The 27,125-nt window shown below is 39.9% G+C and overlaps 1 protein-coding gene across 3 annotated transcripts in view; it reads left to right on the forward strand.

The window, feature by feature from the left end:
• LOC311620280 (tigger transposable element-derived protein 1-like) overlaps positions 1-25,610 on the forward strand; it is an 87,722-nt gene extending 62,112 nt beyond the window's left edge. For all 3 annotated transcript variants that reach the window (XM_084879580.1, XM_084879582.1, XM_084879581.1), the window contains exon 2: positions 23,551-25,610. In XM_084879580.1, the coding sequence (XP_084735706.1) occupies positions 23,878-24,996 (1,119 nt within the window). In that variant the 5' untranslated portion in view covers positions 23,551-23,877 and the 3' untranslated portion in view covers positions 24,997-25,610. The remainder of the gene's footprint in view (positions 1-23,550) is intronic.
• The last annotated feature ends 1,515 nt before the right edge of the window (positions 25,611-27,125 follow it).

Below are 27,125 nucleotides of genomic sequence, written 5' to 3' on the forward strand. Positions count from 1 at the left end.
AGTGCCAGCAGAAGGATGGGAATAATAAAGATCAGAGCAGAAATCAATGACACAGAGACCAAAAAACAATACAAAAGATCAATGAAACCAAGAGCTGGTTCTTTGAAAGGCTAAACAAAATTGATAAACCTCTAGCCAGGCTCACCAAGAAGCAAAGAGAAAGGACCCAAATAAATAAAATCAGAAATGAAAGAGGTGAAGTAATAGCAGACCCCACAGAAATATGAAGGATTATAAAATAATATTATGAACAGCTGTATTCCAACAAAATAAACAATCTAGATGAAATGGACATATTCTTAGAAAAATACAAGCTCCAAAAACTCAATCAGGAAGAACAAAAAAAACCTGACTAGGCTAATAACTACTGAAGAAATTGAAGCAGTGATCCAAAATCTTCCAGCAAATGAAAGTCCTGGTCCAGACAGCTTTATAGAGGAGTTCTACCAAGCATTCAAAGAAGAACTAAAACCTATCGTCCTAAGACTATTCCACAAAGTTCAAGAGGAAGGCACACTTCCAAGCTCTTTCTATGAAGCCAGTATTACCCAAATCCTGAAACTAGATAAAGACACCACAAAAAAAGCATACTATAGGCCAATATCCCTGATGAACAAAAATACTAAAATCCTCAACAAATTCTACAAAATAGGATTCATCATACATTAAAAAATCATACACCATGATCAAGCGGGATTTATTCCAGGATGCAAGGATGGTACAATATCTGCAAATCAATAAATGTGATATATCACATAAACCAATTGAGAGATAAAAATCACATAATCATATCAATTAGTGCAGAAAAAGCATTAGACAAAATCCAACACCCTTTCTTCCTTTAAAAAATAATATTTTATTGTTTTTTTTACAGAGAAGAAGAGAGAAGGATAGAGAGTTAGAAACATCGATGAGAAAGAAACATCAATCGGCTGCCTCATGCACACTCCCAACCGGGGATGTGCCCACAACCAAGGGGCACATTGACCGGAATCAAACCTAGGAACTTTTATTCTACATGCTGACACTCTATCAACTGAGCCAAACAGGTTAGGGTCCAACACCCTTTCGTGATAAAAACTCTCAGCTAAATGGAAATAGAGGGATCATATTTCAATATAATAAAAGCCATATATGACAAACCTACAGCCAACATCATACTCAATGGGAAAAAATTAAACTCATTTCTCCTAAGACAGGAACAAGACAGGGATGCCCACTTTTACTACTCCTGTTCAGTATAGTATTGGAAGTGCCAGCCATAGCAATCAGACAAGAAGAAGAAATAAAAAGCATACAAATTGGAAAATAAGAAGTAAAACTCTCCTTATTCACAGATGACATGATAGTATACATAGAAAAACCCAAAGACTCCCTCAAATTACTAGAAGTAATAAATGAATTTGGCAATGTAGTAGGGTACAAAATTAACACCAGAAATCTATGGCCTTTTTATACATCAATAATGAATTCACAGAAAGAGAAACAAAAAGACAATCCCATTTACTATTGCAACAAAAAAGTGAAGATAGCTAGGAAAAAAATTAACTAAGGAGCTAAAAGACTTATACTAAGAAAACTACAGGGCACTGAAAAAAGGGATAGAGAAAGACATAAACAAATGGAAGAACATACCATGTTTATGGATTGGTAAAATCAACATTATTAAAATGTCCATACTACCCAAAGCAATCTAGATTCAATGCAATCCCCAGTAATATACCAACAGCATATTTCAAAGATCTAGAACGAATTTTCCAAAAATTCATCTGGAATTAAAAAACACATAAACAAACAAAAAACACCTGCATGGATGCAACAATCCTGAGAAAGAAGAACAAAGTTGGAGGGATCACAATACCAGCTATCAAACTATATTGCCACGCAATGGTTGTCAGAACTCCCTGTACTGTCACTTGAACAGACATATACACCAATTGAACTAAACAAAGAACCCAGAAATCTGCCCAAGCCACTATCCTCAATTAATATTTGATAAAGGAGGCAAGAGAATACAATGGAGTCAAGACAATCTCTTCAATAAATGATTCTAAGAAACTTGGTGAGATACATGCTAAAAAAGGAAACTATATCACCAACTTACACCATACATGAAAACAAACTCAAAGTGGCTAAAGGACTTAAATGTAAAAATTCTACAAGACTCCATAGGCAGCAAAATAGCAGTCATTCATCATAGCAATATTTTTACTGCTATACCTCCTAGGGCAATGGAAACTAAAGAGAAAGTAAACAAATGGGACTACATTAAAATAAAGTTTCTTCACAGCAAAAGATACCATCAACACAACAACAAGAAAGCCCACTGCATGGGAGAACATATTTGCTAATGATATTTCCGTTAAGGGTTTAAATGAAAGGAGAGGACTGACAATTCTCGGGGGAAAAGGGGAGTGGGGGGTCCGGGAAGAGACTGAACAAAAATCGTACACCTATGGATGAGGACAGTGGGGCAGGTGGGTAAGGGTAGAGAGTGTGGTAGTTAACATAACCAGTGTGGTGTGGTGGAGGGGAGTTATGGAGGGAAAAAAGAGGAACAATTGTAATAATCTGAACAATAAAGATTTATTAAATTAAAAAATTAAGAAAAGGTGAACATACTAATAGATGTTTTAAAATACAAAAAAGGGAGGGGAGGGTTAAATGCCAAAATTCACAGGGAACTCATACAACATACAAAAAAAAAAAAGTTAATGATCTAATAAAAACATGGACAATGGACCTATATAGAATCTTTTTGAAAGAGGACATACAGAAGGCCCAGAGACAACTGAATACATGCTCAAAGTCACTAATCATCAGAGAGATGCAAATCAAAACAATAATGAGGATATCATCTCAGACCTGTCAAATGGCTATCATCAACAAATCAACAAGCGACAAGTGCTGGTGAGGATGTCCAGAAAAAGGAACTCTTTTTGCACTGCTGGTGGGAATACCGACTGGTGGGGCCACTGTGGAAGAAAGTATGGCATTTCCTCAAAAAGTTAAAAATGGAACTCCCATTTGACCCAGTAATCCCACTTTTAGGACTATATCCCAAGAAACCAGAAACATCAATCAGAAAGTATATATGCACCCCTATGTTCATGATAGCACAATTTACAATAGCTAAGATTTGAAATCACCCTAAGTGCCATCACAGATGAGTGGATTAAAAAAACTGTGGTATATCTATACAATGTAATACTATATTGCTATAAAAAGGAAGGAACTTTTACCATTTGCAACAGCATGGATGGACTGCAGAGCATTATACTAAGCAAAATAAGCCAGTCGAGAAAGATAAATATCACATGTAGGGATATAATGACCAACATAATTTGATAAACAGGAATAGATCCAGAGACAAATAGCAGGGGAGGTGGTGAGTTACAGAGCAACCAAAGGACTTTTAGGCATGCATATTAACATAACCAATGGACACAGACACTGGGGCAGTGGGGGCTTACCTGGGATAGGAATGGCTTGGTAGGGGAGGGGGGGCAATCAGGGAAAAAGGAGATTTATGTAAAACTTTAGACAATAAAAAAAGAATAAATTTATAGGTATCACAATACCAGCTATCAAGTTATAATACAAAGCCACCGTAATCAAAACAGCCTGGTTCTGGCACAAAAACAGGCATGTAGATCAATGGAACAGAACAGAGATCTCAGAAATCATCACAAGCCATTATGCTAGATTAATATTTGACAAAGGTGGCAAGAATATATTGATACAATGGAGTCAAGACAGTCTCTTCAATAAATGGTTTTGGGAAAGTTGGACAGATACATGCAAAAAAATTAATCTAGACCACCAAATTACACCATGCACAAGAATAAACTGAAAATGGATAAAATACCTAAATGTCAGTTGTAAAACCATAAAAATCATAGAAGAAACAATAGGCAGCAAAATCTTAGATGTCTCTCCTAACAATATGTTGTGGATACATCTCCTAGAGGAAGGGAAACTAAGCAAAAAAATAAATAAATAAATAAACAAATGGGATGACATAAAAGTATAAAGTTTCTGCACAGCAAAATAAATAACAAAATGTAAAGAGAGCCCTATTATATCGGAGGACTTATTTAATAACTATACAACTGCTAAAGGGTTAATATCCAAAATATCTAAGGAACTCATATAAATTAACAAAAGGAAGACAAAAAAATCCAATTAAAAAATGGGCAAACGCCCTGACTCATTTGGCTCAGTGGATAGAGTGTCCGCCTGTAGACTGAAGGGTCGCAGGTTTGATTCCAGTCAAGGGCAGGGACATCCCCAGTAGGGGGTGTGCAGGAGGCAGCTGATCACTGTTTCTTTCTCATTGATGTTTCTAACTCTCTATTCCTCTCCCTTCCTCTCTGTAAAAAATCAATGAAAATATATATTTTTTAAAATGGGCAAAGTATCTACATAGACACTTCTCCAGAGTGGACATACAGATGGCTAAGAGACATAAAAAATGCTCAAAATCACAGATGGTGAGAGAGATGCAAATTAAAATGACAATGAGATGTCACCTCACACCTGTCAGAATGGCTACCATCAACAAATGAACAAATGACAAGTGCTGACAAGGATATGGAGAAAAGGAAACCCTTGTACACTGCTGGTGGGAATGTAGTCTGGTATATCCATTATGGAAAACAGTATAGAGTTTCCTCAAAAAATTAAAAATGGAACTGCCTTTTGACCCAGTGATCCCACTTTTAAGAATATATCCTAAGAAACCTAACACACATTTGAGAAAGAATATATGTCCCTTTAACAATAGCTACACTATGGAAACAGTCCAAATGCCCATCAATAGTTGAGTCAATAAAAAAGCTGTGGTACATTTATACCATGGGATACTATTCATTAATAAAAAAGAAGGATCTCTTACCCTTTGAGACAGCATGGAGGGACCTGAAGTGTATTATGCTGAATGAAATAAGCCATTAAGAGAAAGGCTAGTATCACATAATCTTACATATATTGAATGTAATGAACAAAATAAACTGATGGCCAAAATAGATTCAGAGACAGAAAAACATGAAACAGACCAATGAATCTCAGAGGGAAGGCAGGGGTGGGTGGATGGGTAGGAAGAAATCAACCAAAGAACTTGTATGTTTATATGCATAACCTATAGACACAGACCATAGGGTGGTGAAGGCCTGGGCCAAGGACTGGGACTGGGCTAGAAGGGGTTAATGGTGGAAAAAAATGGGACATATGTAATACTTTCAACAATAAAGAACAAAAAATATTTTTGTGAAACCAAAATAATTTTCTTATAATTTTATTTTTATACTTTAAAAAAGTTTCTTATTTAATATGCAATGTTTAATACTTATATATTTTAAATTCAATCACATTTTTGTATACAATAGTCAAAATGGTATGTGATATCTGGTTTAAGAAAATGTTTTTCTTTTTATTTCCTACTTATATGCATGAATTAATCATGTTTTGAGGGGTTTTCAAAAACTACATGAATGATTACAGTAATTTTTGCTGGAGCATATTATAGGTAATTTTCTCCTTCCTAATCTGAGGTCAAACTTTTTTTCATTACTAACCCTTCCAACCGCACCACCTCCAAAAGACAAAACAAAACAAAGAAGACACAGGACTCTGTGGTGTTATACTTTTTGGTTGTATCAAACTTGTGTATTAAACATAATCATATACTGCTTTAAAAAAGAAGAAGAAGAAGACTCAGGACTAACTATATCAAGATAAAATGCCCAAAAGCTATGTTTTGGCTGTTTAATCAAAATACATGTAGTCCACATCTATATGACCATTGGAAATCATATTTTATTTTTCATACTAACATCATAGTGAAAAATCTCTAAATAAAAAAGGAAAATAAGAATACACTGGACAAATAATCCATAGACTGAGAGTAATAATCAGAAATAACTTATCATTAAAGAACTTGAGAAAGTGGAAGTTTTCAGGACTTTATTTATTTAACATAATGTGCTGGAAGAAAATAAAACAACAAAAATTAATACATCTTATATATTTACAGATGGTTATATTTAATAACTTTTGCTTATGGATTTTGTTCCTGTAGCCTCACCAAGAAGTTGTGGGACCAAACTTGAAATCTAAAAGGAAGAGGAATCACATGTTAGCATAAACTCTGGAGTGTTTCACTCAGTGATGAAATACCTCTCATTCAGCCAGAAGTGTATACCAAATGACCATGAGTGTCTAATGACAGTCTATGTTTAGCTCAGCCCAGGATTTATTGCTTATACATAGAGTATTTTATTCAATGACTATACTTTTCCCAAAATTCCCCACTTATAATAAAAATTTCGTTATTCTATTTCTCAAACTTCATCTTTATCCACAATGAGAATGTGGGTTTTTTTTCTGCTTTGCTTTTCTGATTATCTTACATTTTGTGATTTTTATTTTCCTACTGCATAAAAGTTTCTCTTTAAAAACATCGCTTATGTGGTTGATGGCTGGTAATGGGGATTTAGTTCCATGTCCAGTAATTTGAGGAGATAAAGAATAGTAATAACATGTTATCCAATGGACACATTCCCTAACCTGACACTATTTGTGCCAGAAAATATTATTGTAGTAAATAAAAAGTGAACATTTATTGAGGACTTTAATGAAAAAGACAAGTCCATAGAATAGAAATAAGTTTATTCTATGAAGCTGAGGAGAAAGAAATATGTGGTGTTTATAAATTCCCAATTAAATCAAACAATGGATAAAGGTTAAAAAAAAAAAGAGGCTAATAAGAGGAAGACAAGAAAAATAAGAGTGAGAGGCAATATGTGATTTCAGAAGCAGATGAGACAAGGATACAAGGCCACAAGCCAAAAATGCAATCTTCAATCTAGAAGATTTAAATAGCAAGGAAAAGATTGACCCCTACAGTCTTCAGAAGGAACACAGACCTGGCAACAAGTTTTAGACTTCTAAACTCCAGAATCATAAGATGATAAATATGTGTTGCTTGAAACCACTAAGTTTGTGATGTTTTATTATATAGCAATAAAAAAATCAGTACACCACAAAACCGGAGAGTTAAAGAATAAGTCACAAGGGGAGATAGCAGTTGTAAACAACATACATGAAAAAGCATCTTAGTGAATGAAATAAAAAAAAAATAAGAAGGAAATTTGGAAAAACAAGATGATAAAGCCTTTTCTTTACATAAGGTCTTAGGTATGTTCCAAAAGAAAAAGAAAAAGTGAAGAGGCAATTATAGAAAATGTTGAAGAGAAACTGAATGTGAGGATGTTACAGAAAACTGAAGAACAAAGCAATACTTAGAGAGATGGAGTTCTATTTATCACACGTGGGTCCAGAGGAAAATGTCTCTCAAATTCTGGGTCCCAACATGCAGGAATTTTCCCTATTTTTATGTTTTTACCTTCTTTGTCTCCCAAATATGGGGTGTTTCCCACCCCTTTTGCAAGTTCTTAAAGAGCCGTATGTGGTGGCCTTGAGACCTCAACCAGAGGCCTGTCCTGGTGCCAGCATTGATAACCTTGTCTGGGGAAAGTTTAATGGCCTCTCTGAAGTGGGAGTAGTCTTAGCAAGCAAGAATTTACAGAAGCCAAATAGCAGGGTTAAAATTTCAAACTGCAGTTTTTATATAAGATGGGTGCTTCAAGGAAGGCAAGTTTCTAATTGAAACAGAAAAAAATATTGTAATAATTACAGCCACCACCTACTTGCTTAATTGTGGTCATTGTTATTCATGGTTCTTCTTACTTTACAGAACCATCTTAGTAAATATTTAGAGTAACTCATTTACTGATGAGAAAACTACAGTTGAGGGACATTAAAAAAATTTTCCAGGCTGCATAAATCATGGAGCAAGACCTGAATTCAAATCTGCCTGATAAGTCCATGTTCTTAACCCCTCAAAAGAATGAAACGGTTGGCACTGATATCAAGAGCTGACTCCTGTCTTTTAAGATGGAAGGAAAATAAGTGAAAATAAATGAAGAAATAGATATGCTTTGGATATTAAAAAAAAAGGAAGATGAAAATATACTTACTACAATAAGAAAAAAAGTTTAATGTTTTCAGTGAGCCAATTTTTAAAGTGTGAGATCAAGACCAAAATATTTAATCAATATGTTATTTTTATGCACATTTTAAAATATTTTTTATTTTTGAAAGTATTACAGATGTCCCCATTTTCCCCCAATGACTTCATCCATCCCACACCTACCTCCTCTTTATGCACAATTAGAATAACTGCTAAATGATCATGCTTTTCAGTTCAACTAAATGTTTATGTTTTCTCATTAAAAGAAAAACAAAGGTTAGGGAAGAATATAAACATACCATGCTCATATTGAGTCTAAATTAAAATAAACTACATTTATAGTTAGTTTCCAATATGCAAAATATTTTTCCACATCTCTAAGTGATAGATTTTACTGAGTGTAAGAAAGTCCAACTTACTCGGCAGACCATAATATAAATTAACTTACCTGAATGGCATTTTGTGCTTCTAATTTGGGAAGGTGGTTGGCTTGACAATTTATTTGCATGCAGAAATGGGAAGAAAACTACAGTTAAAATTTGAGTCAGTGTAGATAATCAGTCATTAGTGATACGGAATTTTTGAACTGGAACCCAGATTCTTTGTCCACTGGAATCAAAGAATGAATCCATGGACAGAAAGTGGTATAGCAAATGTGGAAATTTTTTGGAGAACAAGTACAGACTAAAAGATGAAACAGAGGGCTGAATACCGGGATGCCAGGACACAGACTTTATTGAAGAGAAGAGTATCACTGCTGGCTGCTTCCAGAGAGAGAGAGAGCAGAAGAGAGCGAGGGCTGGGGTACAAGCACCTTTAAGGGGAGGATAGGAGTTGGGGCTTAGGGCACTCAGCACATGCTGATTGGTTGTTTCATGTAAGGCCGATGATTAGGGACCTAAGGACTTAGGAATCGGGGGCTTGGGGTATTTGGCAGGTGCTGATTGGTGGTTCAGTGCTCAGAAATGTCTGGCTGCAGGTGGAGTTTACATCTGTCCATCAATTGGAGGAAGGGAGGATCTATCACAGACTTCCACATGGGGAGAGTGAAAGAGTCCTACAGAATGGACTCCCAAGTAGGGAGGGAGAAAAGTTTGTAGATCCTGGTGCCTTGATATCCCCTCTGATTGGTCATTATTCCCTTAGATTGGTTATTATGGTAATTCCTGGCTCAAAGGTTGAACCTCACTTACTTATTCTCCCCCTCCTTACTTATTGTTTTTCTATTTCCTTTGGGCTTTCTTCCTCTCCTTCCTGATTAAGGACTTCCTTCTCTTTATTTTTTAAATATTGATCTTTTGCTGTTCCCAGCTTCCTCATTCTATGGAACTGTATCTGTTGCAGCTTTCCAGCTCCCCCATTACGGAAATATACCTTCTGCTGTTCTGCAGCCCTGTGCTTTCCTCCTTAGTCCTCTTAATTTCCAAAATTTCTAAAGTTTCCCGAACCTGTCCTATCTTACCCTTAAAATTCCTATTTTATTAGTATGCAAATATTTTCACTAAGAGCTTTTTTTTTTAAATGTTTAAATTTATACTTTTTTATTTATTTGTTTGTTTGTTTGTTTTCTATCCCCATTTATGTCCCCTATATCTTTCTCTACTTCTACCCATCCCCTTCCCCCTGCAATCATCACACTTTGTCTCTCATGAGTTCTTTCTCCTTTTTTCTCTTTTACTTAATCCCTCCACCTACTTCCACCACACCCCACAGCTGTCAGCCTGCTCTCTATGAGTTTGACTCTTATTTTTCTTATTTATTCCTCTTGTTCATCAGATTCCACATAAAAGTGAAATCATATGGTACTTGTCATTTTCTGACTGGTTAATTTCACTTAGTATAATGTTCTCCAGGTCTAACCATGTTATTGCAAAGGAATTTGGCCTGTTTTAAATATAATTTAAAATGCAAAGATGATGTAAGTCCGGGAAACATTTCAAATGAGTGAGCCAATTTAAGCAGTTGCACAGAAGTAATAAAAAAAAAAAGATAAATTAAGAATTTCAAGGGAAGTGTTACACAGCTAAATAAAAATTTGTGATGAAATAGAATTGTCATTTTGAAGAAATAAAATTGTGATATAAAAACAAAAGGACGCACTAGAATTTATTTTTAAAAGGTTTTAAAAAGAGGTTGCAGACTAGAAAAGCAACTAAGTTAAAGAACATACACCCGGAATTAACAAGTTAAACACAGCTGAGGAGACAATCTATAATAAGAAAGGGAACAGGATGACTAGAGACAGGTAGAAGTGGGGATCTGGGCTTAAAAGTGACAGCAAGCCCAGAGGGTGAAGAGGAAGCTGCAATTCACCAAAGCCACAACTCTTGGAGATAGGTGTTAACATCCAACAGAGAAAAGAAAAAGCGGTAGGGCTAGTGGTGGCCAGGGACTCTGGACCTAACACTATAGCCACAAAAGGCTCCACTGAGGCAGCCCAAAGGGCAACCTGAGCTGCTCAGTGCTGGAGGAAGAAAATCCCACAGTTTCATAGTTGTTTGTCTTTGCTTTTATGGGCTAAACCCAGAACATAGTGAAACAGGAATTTTAGGGGGTATAGGTGTTACACCCAGATTTGTGATCCCCAAGGACCACCAGGGAGCCGAGTCTAATGCAATTGCAGAAAGCTTAAATTCCATGCTAGCATGGGCTCTGTCCCACTTACACCAACAGTGTGGCAGAAGAGAACAACCTTCAACAGGTCAAGGGGTTTTATAGGGGTGGTGATGTCACTGTTTTGGCTGACCCAGATTGGTTGGGTGAGAGCTAGGGTTCAGTTACACAAAATGGAGGATAATTCCACCCTGCCCCACAGTACAAAATGGAGTCAGGAGTTAGCTCCACCCTGCCCATTCATTTTCCCTTGTCTTATGTGCATGAATCAAATCATTGACTCAGCCTCCTTCCTTTTAGGGCATTCGATGTTCTGTTATCTAGCCTGACTTAGCCCTGAACTTTCTCACTGACTAGTAATAACGTTCTTGACAACATGAATAAGAATCAGCATAAACAACAAATACAGTTACCAAGACCCTTAGTACCACAGTTCCTAACAGTATTGTCCTCACTAAAGTCCAGTTCCCCTCCTGCAGACATCAAGTCTCCTCCTGACGTGCGTGGAGCCCAGGCTGGGGATCTCACAGGTGAGGCCTCTAGTTGCCAGGATCCAGGCCATGCAGGAGCTGGGAGTCATGTAGTCAGGTCTGGGCACCATCTACTTCAACAGCTGTGGGCATGCTCAGGATAACAGTGTAGTATCCCTTTGAGTCCTTGGGAAGTGAATTTATTTACCCACACTGAGTTCCCGGGCTACAGGGTCTGTGGTGGGCACTGGCAGTGTATCTGGAACAAGCAAACTGCAGAGCCTATAAGGACTTGAGCAAAGAAATGGTTATGAATTTCAGTTTTCTCCTTCTCCCTGACCATGGGAAGGATGGAGGGAGGTTTACCACACATAATCTCAAAGAGAGGGGGAAACCATGCCAGTAGGGGGTACACCTGGCCCATAAGAGGGCAAAGGACAGGAGTTTGGTCCAATTTTCACCGATTCTAGGACACATTTAATTAAGCTCCTTTTCAGAGTCCTGCTCATGCCTGTCCTAAAGCTTGAGCTATACTTTGAGATACCTTGGCTACAAAGGTTGGGCTTTTATCTGATCCCATGACTACTGGCAGCCCAAATCTAGATACAATCTCCTGGAGAAATCTCCTGACCACTGTAGAGGCAGTTCCTGTCCCAGTGGGGTATACTTCAACCTAATCTGAAGTGTCTACAAAAACTAGACCTTAATGCTGGTGGTTTAATCTCTGAAATCCACCTACCAATGCTCTCCTGGGGAAGTTCCCTGGGACCTGAATTCCCAGGGGGACCCCCTTACCTTGCTTAGCACTTACCTGTGAACAGACTTCTAGCAAGCATGGTAGTATCTGCCTCACAGAAGTTCAGAAGTCTTGGTGAAACCTAAGTGGGTAACCTGGTGTCACTGGGCAACTAACGTCTGACCTAGAGCCTCTGGGACCAACAGTCTGTCATCTGGAGGGTCCACCAATTATCTGGTCCTTCAATGGCTTGCTTCTGTGCAGCCAATTCCTTCTGGCTGCAGTTGGTAACCTTCTTTCTTTGTGACTAGCACAGTGTCCCCGTCAAAGGGCCTGGATTAAGGCCAAAAGTTCAGGAACCATGCCCAAATGGTGTGGTCCAGGGTGACTACCACTGCCTCTACCTCATCTGGTGATGATGGCAGCACTGCGTCACCTGCATTCAGCCAGGAATGGGCTCCTCTGGACCATCATCTGGAAACAGTCTGGCAGGGCTGACGGCCAATGTAGCTCCTGGCCCAGAGTCTGCTTATCTGCCTCCTTCACCAGCAATGCTGTGGTGGCCATTGCCCCGAGGCACGCTGGCCACCCTGCTCCCACAGGGTCCAGACTCTTAGGCAACAGGTATCTTCCAGGGACCTAGAGTCTGAGTGAAAATCCCTTTGGCAATGCCCCTTACCTCACTCACATAGAGGTGGAAGGGCTTTAGGACATCTGGCAAGGCTAGGGCAGATGCTGAGACGAGAGCCTTCTCAAAGGCCCGTTGTTCCATTTTGGTTCAGTTCAGCAGCTGCATTCCCCCAGTACGTGTTCCTACCGAGGTCCACAGTCCTTCTTTGATGTCCAAGGAAAACAGGCAGTTTATCCAGTGGCTCCCTGGACTGATGAACGGGTCCCATAGGCTCTGACAAGACTGAATAGGTTGCCCCAGTGTCCACCAGGAAACTAACAGGTTTGCCTTTCCCAGCTAACCTGTCAGGACATTCTCTTTCTGTGCTCTCCTTTTTCATCACATGTACAATCTTTACAAAAATCTTTATCAAATTAACTTTAAACCTTCTTTCTATATCCTTCAAAATTACATAGCCATGCCCAAATCTTATAGAAAAGGCAAGAGAGGAGGGAGCAGGTCCAGTACCCTGTTCCCAGGCCTCCAGCCGCTTGAAATTTAAAATGCCACATTTTCCCTACAGATACAGATCTAGCTGCACCTCTAAGCCCACTAACAGAACACCTGTGAAAAGTGTCCAAGCAGTCACCTGGGGTTAAATCACACAAATAATTATTCTCACACTGTTTTAAATCCTTAAAATATAAATTAAACATCACACTAACATAACTATAACAGTCTCATTGGGGGGCAGGGGGCCGCAAGGAAATTTCTCTCCTTTTCCCTGCCACTGCTACTCAAAACAACCCCTGGAGGGGATGGACACTGGATGGGCAGAGGCAGGGAGCATGGCGCAGGTCCCAGATGGCAAAGGAGGTGCTCCCACCGAGGCGTTTTCATCAGGCAGTCCACTCTGTTTTCATTGGACAAGTCCACTAGGAAGGGAGCTTGCCTCCTGCTAGGAGTGGTGACCCCTACATTGCAATCAGACTCCCTGAATATTCTGAAAAGCCCCTCTGCTTGAGGGTATTTCTTCTAAAGATTTTACAATGTACTGTAATCATTAATCACATCAAACTTATATGGCCGATTAAGACAAACAGTAGTTAACTTTAGAATTTGATCTCTGCTTTTAACTTTTTGGACCACAATTATTACAACTTCATACTTTCAAATTAATAAACATAGACATACCAAAGAAGTCTTAATTATTTACTCTTGGAATTTAGTTACATTTATATAACTTCTCCCAATTCAATTTATACTTTGAACTTTTTTAAAAATATATATTTTATTGATTTTGTACAGAGAGGAAGGGAGATAGTTAGAAACATGGATGAGAGAGAGTCGTCGATCAGCTGCCTCTTGCACACCCTCCACTGGAGATATGCCCGCAACCAAGGCACATGCCCTTGACCAGAATCGAACCCAGGATCCTTCAACCCCCAAGCTGACACTCTATCCATTGAGCCAAACTGGTTTCGGCACAGACCCTGTACACCCCTTCTAACCCAGGAACTCAGTGTGGGTAAAGAAGTTCACTGTCCAAGGACTCACCCCAACCTGAAAGGGACACTACACCATTATCCTGAGTATGCCCACGGTTGTTGAAGTAGACAGTACCCAGACCTGGATACACTACTCCCTGCTCCTGCACAGAAAACGGCCCGGATCCTGGCAACCACTGGCCTCACCCCTGAGATACCTAGCCTAAGCTCCACGCAGGCCAGAAGGAGACTTGATGCCTGCAGGAGGGGAACTGGGCTTCAGTGAGGACAACACTGATAGGAACTGTGGTACTAGGGGTCTTGGTAACTATAATAATATTTTTGTTAGCCAGTAAGAAAGTCCAGGGCTAAGTAAGGCTAGATGTGCTAGGGGAAAGGAGAGCAGGAAGAGAACAGCCAATGCCCTTAAAGGAAGTGGGATGAGTCAATAATTTGACTCATGCACATAAAACCAGTGGGGAATAAATATGGTAACAATTATACTTGGGTAAAAACTTCTGTCTGAATTTTAACCCTGCTATTTTGGCTTCTGTGCCTGCTTAAACATAAGGTAGAGACCTGGAGGCTAAGGCAATTTTCCTGTGCCTGGGACCAGAAATACAGGAGATTGATTCCAACTGACTCAGTAGCTTCATGGGTAGAAACTATAGATAAGCTTTAGATATTAACCACTGAACTCTGCTTCTGTATTATCGGCTATTGCAAGATAGGGCCACAGTCCAATGTTCTCAGCCTTTAGAATTTAGAACAAAGGAAAATTCCTGTGGTTTGGACCTTTAAAAGGACTGCCTACACCTGGAAAGGTGCGGTCATGTTGACTCCACCTGTGTGTGGTGCTCTCGTGGCTGTCCTGGACAGTTATTCAATAAATCCTCGCCTGCTTTTTTTTAAATCGATCATCAGCTGAGGTAGCAATACTTACATCTGACAAAATAGACCTCAAAGTGAAGGCCAAAACAAGAGATAAAGAAGGCCACTTCATAATACTAAAGGGATCCAAAAAACAATAGGATATAACCCAGATAAACATATATGCACCCAATGCAGGAGCATCCAAATACATTAAAAAAAATTGCAGGAATATATCAAGAGAGAGATCAACAACAATACAATCATGGTATGGAGAATTTAATATACCACTGACATCACTGGATAAATCCTATAGACAAAAAAATCAGCAAAGTAACAGCAATTGTAAGCGACTCATAAGATCAGATGGAATTAATTGACATCTTCAGAACATTTCACCCCAAAGCCACAGAATATACAATACATTTTTCTCAAGTGCAAATGGGACATTTTCAAAAATAAACAACATAGTAGGTCACAAGCAAAGTCTCCACAAATTCAAGAATATTGGAATCATACCAAGCATCTTCTCAGACCACAATGCCATAAAATTAAAAATAAACGACAATAAAAACAATCCAAAAATCTCAAACACTTGGAAGCTGAATGGCATGCAATTAAATAATGACTGGATTACCAATAAGATCAAAGAAGAAATTAAAAACATCTTGGAAACTAATGACAACAAAAACACAACAATCCAAAATCTATGGGATACAATGAAAGCAGTCCTGAGAGAAAGTTTATAGCTCTACAGGCCTACCTCAAAAAACAAGAAAAAATAGTAATAAAACATCTAACTCAACAATTCAAAGAATTAGAAAGAGAGCAAGAGAGCAACAAGAAAAGCCAAGAGTGAGCAGAAAGAAGGAGATAATAAAGATGAGTGGAGAAATAAATGACATAAAGACAAAAAAAACACACACACAAAAACAAACAAACAAACAAGCAAACAAAAAAAACAATACAAAAGATCAATGAAACCAAGAGCTGATTCCTTGAAAGGATAAAAAAGATTGATGAACTTCTAGCCAGACTCACCAAGAAGCAAAGAGAGAGGACTCAAATAAACAAAATAAAAAATGAAAGAGGTGAAATAACAGCAGACCTCACAGAAATACAAAAGATTGCTTTTTAAAAAATACTATGAACAGCTCTATTCCAACAAACTAGACAACGTGGAGGAAATAGACACATTCCTAGAAAAATACAACCTTCCAAAAGTCAATAAGGAAGAACCTAAAAATCTCAATAGGCTGTTAACTATAGAAAAAATTGAAGCAGTCATCAAAAATCTCCCAAAAAACAAAAGCCCAAAGCCAGATGACTTCACACGGGAGTTATATCAAACATTCAAGGAAGAACTAAAATCTATCCTCCTCAGACTATTCCAAAAAATTGATCAAGAAGAAACACTTCCAAGCTCCTTCTATGAAGCCAGCATCACCCTAATACCAAAACAAGATAAAGAAAACACAATGAAAGAGAATTATAGGCCAATAACCCTCATGAACATAGATGCCAAAATCATCAACAAAATTCTAGCTAATTGGATCCAGCAATATATCAGAAAGATCATACAACATAAACAAGTAGGATTCATTCTGGAAATGGAAGGGTGGTACAATATTTGCAAATCAATAAACATGATACATCACATAAACAAATTGAGAGATAAGAATCACACAGTTATATCAATTGATGGAGAAAAAGCATTTGACAAAATCCAACACTATTTCTTGATAAAAACTCTCAGCAAGGTGAGAATAAAAAGATCATACCTCAACATAATAAAAGCCCTATATGACAAACCCACAGCCAACATCATACTCAATGGACAAAAACTAAAAACATTTCCCTTAAGAACAGGAATAAGACATAGTGCTGGAAGTATTAGCCATTGCAATCAGACAAGAAGAAAAAATAAAAGGCATCCAAATAGGAAAAGAAGTAAAAACTGTCCTTATTCGTAGATGACATGATATTGTACATAGAAAACTCTAAATACTCCATCAAAAAATTATTAGACTTAATAAATGAATTTGTCATTGTAGCAGGACACAAAATTAATGCCAAAAAATCTATGGCATTTCTTTACAACAATAGTAAACTTACAGAAGGGGAGACTAAAAATTCAATTCCATTTAAAATTGAACCGAAAATTAAGATACCTCAGGATAAACTTAGCTAAGGAGGAAAAGACCTATATGTGGAAAACTACAGGACACTGGGGGGGAAAAAAGATAGAGGAAGACATAAACAGATAGAAGAACATACCGTCCTCATGCATTGGTAGAATCAACATCATCAAAATATCCACACTCCCAAAGTAATCTATAAATTCAATGCAATCTCCATTAAAATACCAGTGGCATATTTCACAGACCTAGTGAAATATGCCAAAAGTTCACTCCAAAAGTTCATCTGGAATAAAAAAAAAAGGCATCCAAATTGGAAAATAGGAAGTAAAGTTGTCCTTATTTGCAGATGACATGATATTATACATAAAAAAACCAAAAGACTCCATCAAAAAACTCACAGACTTAATAAATGAATTCGGCAATGTAGCAGGACACAAAATTAACTCCAAGAAATCTATGGCATTTTTATACACCAACAGTGAATGAACTCTCCAAAAATCCATCTGGAATTAAAAAAGACTCTGAATCACCACAGCATTCCTGAGAAAAAAAGAATAAAGTAGTTAGGATCTCACTACCAGATTTCAAGATGTATTACAAAGCCACTGTTCTCAAAACAGCCTGATACTGGCATTAGAACACACATATAGATCAATGGAATAGAATGGAGAGCCCAGAAATCAACCCAACCACTATGCCCAATTAATATTTGACAAAGGAGGCATGAACATAAATGGTGTCAAGACAGTCTCTTCAACAAATGGTGTTGGGAAAACTGGACAGAAACATGCAAAATAATGAAACTATACCACCAACTGACACCATACACAAAAATAAACTCAAACTGGATAAAGACTTAAACATTAGATGGGAATCAATAAAAATACTAGAAGAATCCACAGGCAGCAAAATCTCAGACATATGCCAAAGCAATTTCTTCACTGATACTGCTCCTAGGGCAATGGAAACTAAAGAGAAAATAAACAAACTACATCAAAATAAAAAGACGTTCCTATCCCCCTTGGCTCTCTGGCCTTTTGGCCTCACTCCAGACCCCAGGAGGTGGGGGAGACAGCCCCTGCTGTCCCTCGGGTCCCCGGTCCATAGCCGTGACTCAATGATTGGGACGCTGGTCCTTGGGCCTCTGCTACTGACCCTAGGTTTCAAATTAGGCAATCAAAAACTAGTCCTTTGGCACCTCTACAGTGTCTCCTCACCAATCTGGCTACTTCTGTAATGTGGCATGGCCTCAGTGGGTTCTGATGACCTTAAAATGGGACTTAAACATTATCGCTGACCTCAGTAATTTCTGCCAGCAAGCCGGGAAGTTACCGAGGGTTCCAAATGGCCAGGCTCCCACCTTCCTCCTTCTGCCTCTTCTGTTCTCTCTGATTATTTGGACCCAGCTGCTTTCTCAGTTCCACCCCTCTTGCTCCTGCCGACCACTTTCTTTTCTCTTCCTTCCCCCTCCTTTGCTGTGGTTCCTTTTCTTTCCCACTGCAGGCTGTAGCTGCTCTCCCGGCCAACCCTCTTACCTCCCTTTCTCCATCACCACAGCCTCCGCAAGCTTTTTTCCCCCTTCCCTGTGGCTGCTGCCAGTGCAGATTCCACCATCGCCACCTCCAGTCACCACACATCGCTAGTGCCATCCCGCCAGCCTCTCCAAACAGATAAGTGTGATTTCTGGTTTGGGTTGCTCTTCCCTTGTGTATTGTGAGCAGCCTGCCACCATGTGGCTGTTGCCATCTTGGCATGGCAAGTTCTGCCCCTCTCCTGTTCCCACAGAGCCGCTGCCATCTTGGTGCGACAAGCCCCGCCCCTCTCCAACCACGTGGTCTCCGGTAGATGGCCGTCATTTTGAACCAGTAAGTCCCGCCTCCGCAGGCCCAGCCTGGTGTGGCCACCCCACCACCACTGCTATCCTCCTCCTCCTCCAGCCTACAGCCCGCCTCCTGTTATGCCAGCCCCCTCCCCTGATGCCTTCTCAGACTCAGGTCCGAGATCTGTTACACGGCATTTAAGGTTTTAATGCCCATGAGGTGCAGGCAAAGTAAACTCGCCTTCGACAGGTGAGTCTGCAAACCCAAACTTTGTTACCTTTGAGGCCGACAGCAGCCATGCATGGTTCAAGGGGACTGTGCGTGGTGGGGGTGCAACGAAAGGACGAGCGCCACCTGGAGGATGCTTCAAGTGTGGAAACAAAGGTCACCGGGCTAAACAATGCCCACGACCCCAGGCTCCGACCAAGCCCTGCCTGGCATGCGGTCAAAACTGCCCCTGGAAAAGTGATGGGCCCTCTGCCTCTCAGCTAGAGGGACCGTCCTTCCAGGTCATGACCTGCTGCTGGCTATGATGGAACTGACTGAAGACTGAAGATGCACGGACTTGACGACCCCCATCACCTTTGCTGAGCCCCCAGTAAAGGTAGCAGGTAAGCAGATCCCCTTCCTGGTGGATATGGCATGAAATACCTCTGTCTTGCCCTCCTTTTTTAGGCTATTGTTCCATGATCTCAGTCATGGATATTGACTGGCAAAAATGCTCTGGCCTTAGTACCTTCTCACCCCACCCTCTCCACCATCCCTAGAGAACAGCTGTCTTGCTGGCACAGGCTTATAAGAAACTCAGTTTTGAACGCAAGCAGTTAAAGGCCTGTTCCCTCCTCCCCCTGCCTTTTCTAAATATTTTCAATAGCAAACAATGATGGAAGAAAGTTAACTATTGACAAGAATTTTTAAAGGACCCACTTACCTCGACAATCCTGCAACAGGGATTCAGAGACAGTCCTCATCTGTTTGGCCAGGCCTTACCCAGAGACTTCCAACAATGCTTATTAGAACCCAGCACTCTCCTCCAGTATGTAGATGATATTCTTCTCTGCAGCCCCTCCCTGGACACATCTCAGAGGCATACAGCTGGCCTCCCCTGGTAGGATTTTTCCATTATTGGGTCCCAAATTTTGCTCTCCTATCTAAGTCCTTATATCAGGTCTCCTCACGCTCCCTCATTCGCCAAGCTTTTTCTAACTTCAGGATACCCTTCTGGTCTCTCTTTCCCTCTCTTCCAGCCTTTCCAACTATTTACTGATGAAAGACAGGGAATAGCTATGGGGGTCCTCACCCAGCCCCTTGGGCCAGCCTTCACCCCTTTAGTTTACCTGTCCAGACAACTTGATCCCACAGTTTTGGGATTGCAGCCCTGCCTCTGGGCTCTGGCTGCAGTTTCTGTTCTCATAAAGGAGGCCCAGAAGATCTGCCTCCAGCAACCCTTACAGGTCTTCCCCACCCATAGACTACAGGATCTTCTGTCAAACCGATCCTTATTTTTCCTTGCCCTCTCTCACATGCAGGAACTCCATCCCCTGTTCCTCTAGAGTCCTGACATCTCCCTAACCCAGTCCCCAGCTCTGAATCCAGCCACTCTCCTTCCTGCTGCCTCTACTCAAACTGCAGCAAAGCAAGCCTGCCCTGAGGTCTTCAAGGCCCTCACTCAACCTCGGGTGGGACTCTCAGATCTTCCTCTCTCTAATCCTGACTTAACTCTGTTGGTGGATGGAAGCTTGTGTCTAGACCCCCAGGGATGTCGAAAAATCTCCTACATGATTGTAATACTGGAGTGGACCCTGGAGATGGCCTTCATCCCTCTTCACCTCGCCCACACTGTGAGAGGCAGTCACGAGTGCCTGCTCCTCCTGCTCCACATGTACAGCTGCCTCACCCAGGGAAGAATGCACCCCAACTTTCCTACCCATGAAATGAGGGAACACCTCCCAGGGCAGGACTGGCAGGTGGACTTCACCCATATGCCTCCCTCCCCCCACAAGAAGACCAATATCTGCTTACCATGGTAGACAACCTGACAGGGTGGATAAAGGCCTTCCCTATCTGCAAGGAAACTGCTGAGGTTGTGGCTGAGACCTTGATAACACACATAATTTCTGGCATCTCCTGGAAACTGCACATATCCTACCACTCACATTCATCAGGTAAGATCCAGAGGAGCAACAGCTTCCTTAAAGACCATCTAACTAAACTCTCTAGAAATTTGCAGCTCCTGGCCGGACCTTCTGCCCATGGTCCTGACTGGAATCCAGGCTACACCAAGGAGCCCCACCTTTTTATTTCCCCAAGAATCTTACCCCCCAGGTTATATTTCAGCTCCAGGCCCAGAAAAACAGCAAAACCAGATAAGTGATGTTGTGGCAACCTCAGGACCAGCCTTTACCTCTCAAGTAACTCAACAGGATCACTTTTGAGACCTTCACCAACCAGTCCCTTTAGGAAATTAGGCTGCTGCACTCCTTGTCGTGTCTATTTCTTTAAGTTTCCTTTATATCAACCCCATTTTTCATGCACTATGTCACTAGTTTTTTACAGAACAGATCACAGGCATTCACCAACCAGAATATGGGAGAGAACCTAGCATCAGAATATTTGAGACTCCAGGTAGACTCCCCTAAATGACACCCCCTCTCAGCTGGAAGCAGTTAAGAAAGATGGACCTCCAGCCCCAGACCCTGCCCGGACTCTCAATTTTTAAAATATAATATATCAAAGAGTCTGGAATGTGAGATCCTCCCTCCCCTCAACTGGTGGGCAGAGTTATGACATTGCTGGCATCTGCCAGAGAAACATCCCCAAGACATTGAACCAGCAATCAGTGAGTGCCAAAGTGCCCTGGGGCCCACCCCTTCCTGTTTCACACTGGGTCCAACCCTTTCCTGTTCCTCCCCTCAAAAGGCTCCCCCAACCCTCCATGTGCTACTCCATCTCTGTCTGTGGAGGCAACCTGGCTGGGTCCTTTCTCTCTCCCCACTCCTTTAATTCTGATTTCTCTACCTCCATAATGAGTCCCACTCATTACTGGGGAATCAACTTTAATATGTCTTGGTGGTCTCTGACTTCAATTTCTTGCACCTCAAACCTTACAATAACTATACCAGATATCAAGCTATATTACAAAATAACTTTTCTCAAAGCTGTCTGCTACTGACACAAGAACAGACATATAAAATGATAAAACAGGACATAGAATCCAGAAATCGACCCAAGCCATTATGCTTAATTAATATTTGACAAAAAAGACAAGAACATACAATGGAATCAAGATAGTCTCTTCAATAAATGGTGCTGGGAAATTTGATCAGATACATGCAAAAAAATGGAAACTAAATCACCAACTTATACCATACATAAAAAAAAAACTCAAAATGGATAAAGGACTTAAATATAAGATGGGAACCCATAAATATCATTGAGGAATCAATAATCAGCAAAATAGTAGACATATGTCATAGCAATATTTTTACTGATAGGGCAACGGAAATGAAAAAAAAAATGACTAAGTCAAAATAACAATCTCTGGACCACAAAAGAAACCATCAACAAAACAATAAGAAACCCACTGTATGAGAGAACATATTTGCAAATGTTATCTCTGATAAGGGCTTAATCTCCAAAATTTAGAAGAAACTCATATAATTTAACAAAAGGAAGATAAACAATCTAGTTTTTAAAAAAATGGGCAAAGGACCTAAACAGATACTTTTCAAAAGAGGACCAAACAGCCAGACAAGGGACACCTGACATGCCCCTGCATTCTTTTGGAATCATCAGAAAGAAAGCCTCCAGAGATGAGTGAATTCAAATTCAATTAAGGAATTTTGAGTTTACTTTTCTATCTGTTTGATTAGTCTTCCTATATTGGGAGAAGAACTGAATGCAGTTGTAATTTTTACAGTGAGGTTCTCACTGAAACATTGGTCGAGAATCCTGCATGCCAGGAGTGCCCCCATGTCCATCAGGGGAGCTGAGCAGTGTTCCAGTTTTCGACTTAACCCCCAAGAGTGCTTATCCACCGAGTGCAGATGTTTTTCTGTCTCAGCATAATTATCTGTTCATTAACTGGTCTATAAATGTAAGTGTAAGAGCTGCTTTGTATTGTCCTGTACTTTTGTGTGCTTTTGTTAACTGAGAGAGATGTCTGGCTAAAAACATAAGAGTATTTGTTGATATTTTTGTCTCTTCATTTAATTTGTTTGAAGAAAGCCACTTTGGTGGGGGAGCCCAGTAGGGTGAACTGTAAAGGAGATTGCAGGATGACATTAACTGTCCTCTTTTTTTGTATTAGCTCACCAGATAACTCTTAGCTAATGAAGTTTCTATCTGTAAAGTAGATACTTTAATTATTTTTTTATTAAATTATTATCTGTGTACATATTTTTACCATTGCCCTCCCCTCCCTTACATACCCACCCTCCCCAGAGTTTTGTGTCCATTGATTGTACTTATATGCATGTATACAAGTCCTTCGGTTGATCTCTTATCTCCCCCAGATCTCCCTCCCCTCCCCGCTGTAATTTGACAGTCTGCTTGTTGCTTTACTGTCTCTATATCTATCTTTTGGTTCATCAGTTCATAATGTTCTTTATTATCCATAAATGAGTGAGGTCATGTGGTATTTCTCTTTCATTGACTGGTTTATTTCACTCAGCATAATGTTCTCCATTTCCCATCCAGTTTGCTGCAAATGATGAGAATTCCTTCTTTTTTATGGCAGCATAGTATTCCATTGTTTAGATATAACATACAGTGGTGCCTTGCATAAAGAACGCCTCGCACAGCGAACGCTGCACACAACGAACTTCATTTCATGATTCATACAACGAACTTCGTTTCACACAACGAAGTCGCCCGAGCTTCCACGACCGCTTTGCCCGAGCTTCCACGACTGCTTCGCCCGAGCTTCCACGATCGCTGCCGATGTATTGCATCCTTCCGCGCAGGCACTGCAGGCAGTCGTTAGTCACTGCGCTTAACTTAAGCACGTATCGCGGCAATCATTCTTCATTACGAATTAAATCACGCACGTATCACAGCAGTCGTCCTTTTAAGTTAAACTCAATATTTTTTTTATATTATGGCTTCTAAAAAAAGCAGGAAGGTGATTTCTGTTGAAATGAAACAGAAAATAATTAGAAGGAGTGAATGTGGGGTAAAACAGTGTGACCTCGTCAAAGAGTTTGGCTTCAGCAAGACCACCATTTTCACCATTTTGACAAATAAGGATGCAATCAAATCAGCCAAAGTAGCCAAAGGAGTATCAAAACTATTTCATGAAAAACATAGGTCTTTAATCCACGAGGAAATGGAGAGGCTATTAGGGATTTGGATTAAGGACAGGCAGGTGAAAGGTGACGTAACAACCCAAGATGTTATCTGTCACAAAGCCAAGAGAATTTATGACGATCTAAAGAAAAACGTCCCTGGAAGTAGCAGCAATCAAGATAATGAAGAAGAATTCAAAGCCAGCAGGGGGTGGTTTTTTAGATTTAAGAAAAGGTGTGGAATCCACAGCGTTACTATGCATGGTGAGGCTGGCAGTGCTGACAAGAAAGAAGCAGAAAAGTTCTCTATTAACTTTCAAAAATGTATTAAGGATGAAGGATACTGCCCACAACAAGTGTTCAATGCCGATGAAACGGGTCTTTTCTGGAAAAGAATGCCGAGCAGAACCTTCATTACAAAAGAGGAGAAGAAATTGCCAGGACACAAAGCCATGAAGGACAGACTTACCCTTATGTTTTCGTCTAATGCCAGCGGAGACCTCAAGATCAAACCTCTATTGGTTTATCACTCTGAAAATCCAAGAATTTTCAAGAAAAATAACGTTATTAAGTCCAAACTGCCCGTCCATTGGAAGTCCAATCAAAAAGCCTGGGTGACCCAAGTTATCTTCAACGAATGGATTCTGGAAACCTTTGCTCCTGCCGTGAAGAAATTCTTGCTGGAAAAAGAACTGCCGCTCAAAGCCCTTCTGATACTTGACAATGCCCCTTCTCACCCAAAAGACCTAGAGGAAATATTGCAGGAAAATTATCCTTTTATCAAGGTGCAGTATTTGCCACCAAACACCACATCCATTCTTCAGCCAATGGATCAGCAAGTTATTGCGAACTTTAAAAAACTCTACACTAGAGCCCTCTTTAATAAGGTGTTTGAAGAATGCGAGTTTGGTGGAGACAATATGACTGTCTGAAAGTTTTGGAAGGAGAAATTTGATGTCCTTATGGCAATACGACTTATACAGAAGGCCTGGGAAGAAGTGTCACAAAGGACCCTCATTTCTGCTTGGAAGATGCTTGTGCCTTCGTGGACCCAGGAAGAAGCAGTAGTTGATGACACAGAAGTGGTGAAGGACATCATCACAGTGGCCCAAAGGTTGGAATTAGAGGTAGAGGAAGAGGATGTAGAGGAGCTTATTGAGGAACACGAAGAAGAGCTGACAACTGAAGAGCTCCAAGCACTTCTGGTCCAGCAACAGGACAATGCTCAAAGGGAAGCGTCATCTGATAACGAGGAGCAACAATCAAACAATCAACCAATCCCAACTGCTGACATCAAGAACATCCTGGTCAAATGGAAAGCAGTTCAGGAGTTTACCAATGCCCACTATCCGGATTCAGCTGAAGCAAACAGCATCAACGATCTTTACTCCGATACTCTTGTCCGTTATTTCCGGCAGATGTTGGAGAAAAGAGAAAAACAAACGACTTTGGACAGGTTTTTCATGAAACCATCGGCCAAAAAGCAGAAAATGGATGAAGATGTGCAAGATTCGGTAGACTCTACTTAGTCTGTCTTAAAATTAAAAAAATGTGTTTTTTTAAAAAAATTATGTTTTTGGATGTATCTAAATAAAAATAATAACAAAAAATTTATCTTTTTTTATGTCATCTTAGCATATTTTATGCTACAGAACGAATTATTTTTTTTAACATGTATTGTTATGGGAAAACAAGTTTCACATAACGAACTTTTCGCATAACAAACTTGCTCCTGGAACGAATTAAGTTCGTTGTGTGAGGCACCACTGTAGTTTTTCTATCCAAACATCTGCTGATGGGCACCTAGGCTGTTTCCAAATCCGAGCTATTGTAGATTGTGCTGCTATGACCATAGGGGTGCATATATCCTTTCTGATTAGTGTTTCTAGTTTCTTGGGATATAATCCTAGGAGTGGGAATACTGGATCAAATGGGAGTTCCATTTTCAGTTTTTTGAGAAAACTCCAGACTGTTCTCCATAGTGGTTGCACCAGTCTACATTCCCACCAGCAGTGCATGAGGGTTCCTTTTTCTCCTCAACCTCGCCAACACTTGTCATTTGCTGATTTGTTGATATTGGCCATTCTGACAGGTGTGAGATGGTACTGCATTGTTGTTTTGATTTGCATCACTCTGATGATTAGTGACTTTGAGCAGGTTTTCATATGTCTATTGGCCTTCCTTCTGTCTTCTTTTGAAAATATTCTATTTAGGTCCATTGCCCATTTTTTAATTGGATCATTCATTTTCCTTTTATTTAGTTGTATAAACTGTCTGTAGATGTTGGAGATTAAACCATTATCAGTGGAAACATTTGCAAATATGTTCTCCCATACAGTGGTCTTTCTTGTTGTTTTGTTGATGGTTTCTTTTGCTGTAAAAAGCTTTTTATTTTGAAGTAGGCCCATTTATTTATTTTCTCTTTAGCTTCCATTGCCCTAGGAGCAGTATCAGTGAAGAAGTTCTTTTGGCATATGTCTGAGATTTTGCTGCCTGTGGATGCCTCTAGTATTTTTATGGTTTCCTGTCTTATGTTTAAGTCCTGTATACATTTTGAGTTTATTTTTGTGTATGGCATAAGTTGGTGATCTAGTTTCATTCTTTTGCATGTATCTGTCCAATTTTCCCAACACCATTTAATGAAGAGACTGTCTTGACTCCATTGTATATTTGTGCCTCCTTTGTCAAATATTAATTGAGCATAGTGATTTGGGTTGATATCTGGGTTCTCAATTCTATTCCATTGATCTATATGTCTGTTCTTGTGCCAGTACCAGGTTGTTTTGAGAACAGTGGCTTTGTAATACAGCTTGAAATCTGGAATTGAGATCCCTCCTACTTTACTCTATTTTCTCAGGATTGCTGTGGCTATTCGGGGTCTTTTATTGTTCCAAATGAACTTTTGGAGTTGTTCCTAGGTCAGTGAAAAATGCTGTTGGTATTTTAATGGGGAGTGCATTGAACCTATAGATTGCTTTGGGAAGTATGGACATTTTGATGATGTTGATTCTACCAATCCATGAACATGGTATGTTCTTCCATCTGTTTACATCTTACTCTA

This window comes from Pipistrellus hanaki (genome assembly GCF_964339955.1).
Source record: "Pipistrellus hanaki genome assembly, chromosome: 3".
NCBI lineage: Eukaryota > Metazoa > Chordata > Mammalia > Chiroptera > Vespertilionidae > Pipistrellus > Pipistrellus hanaki.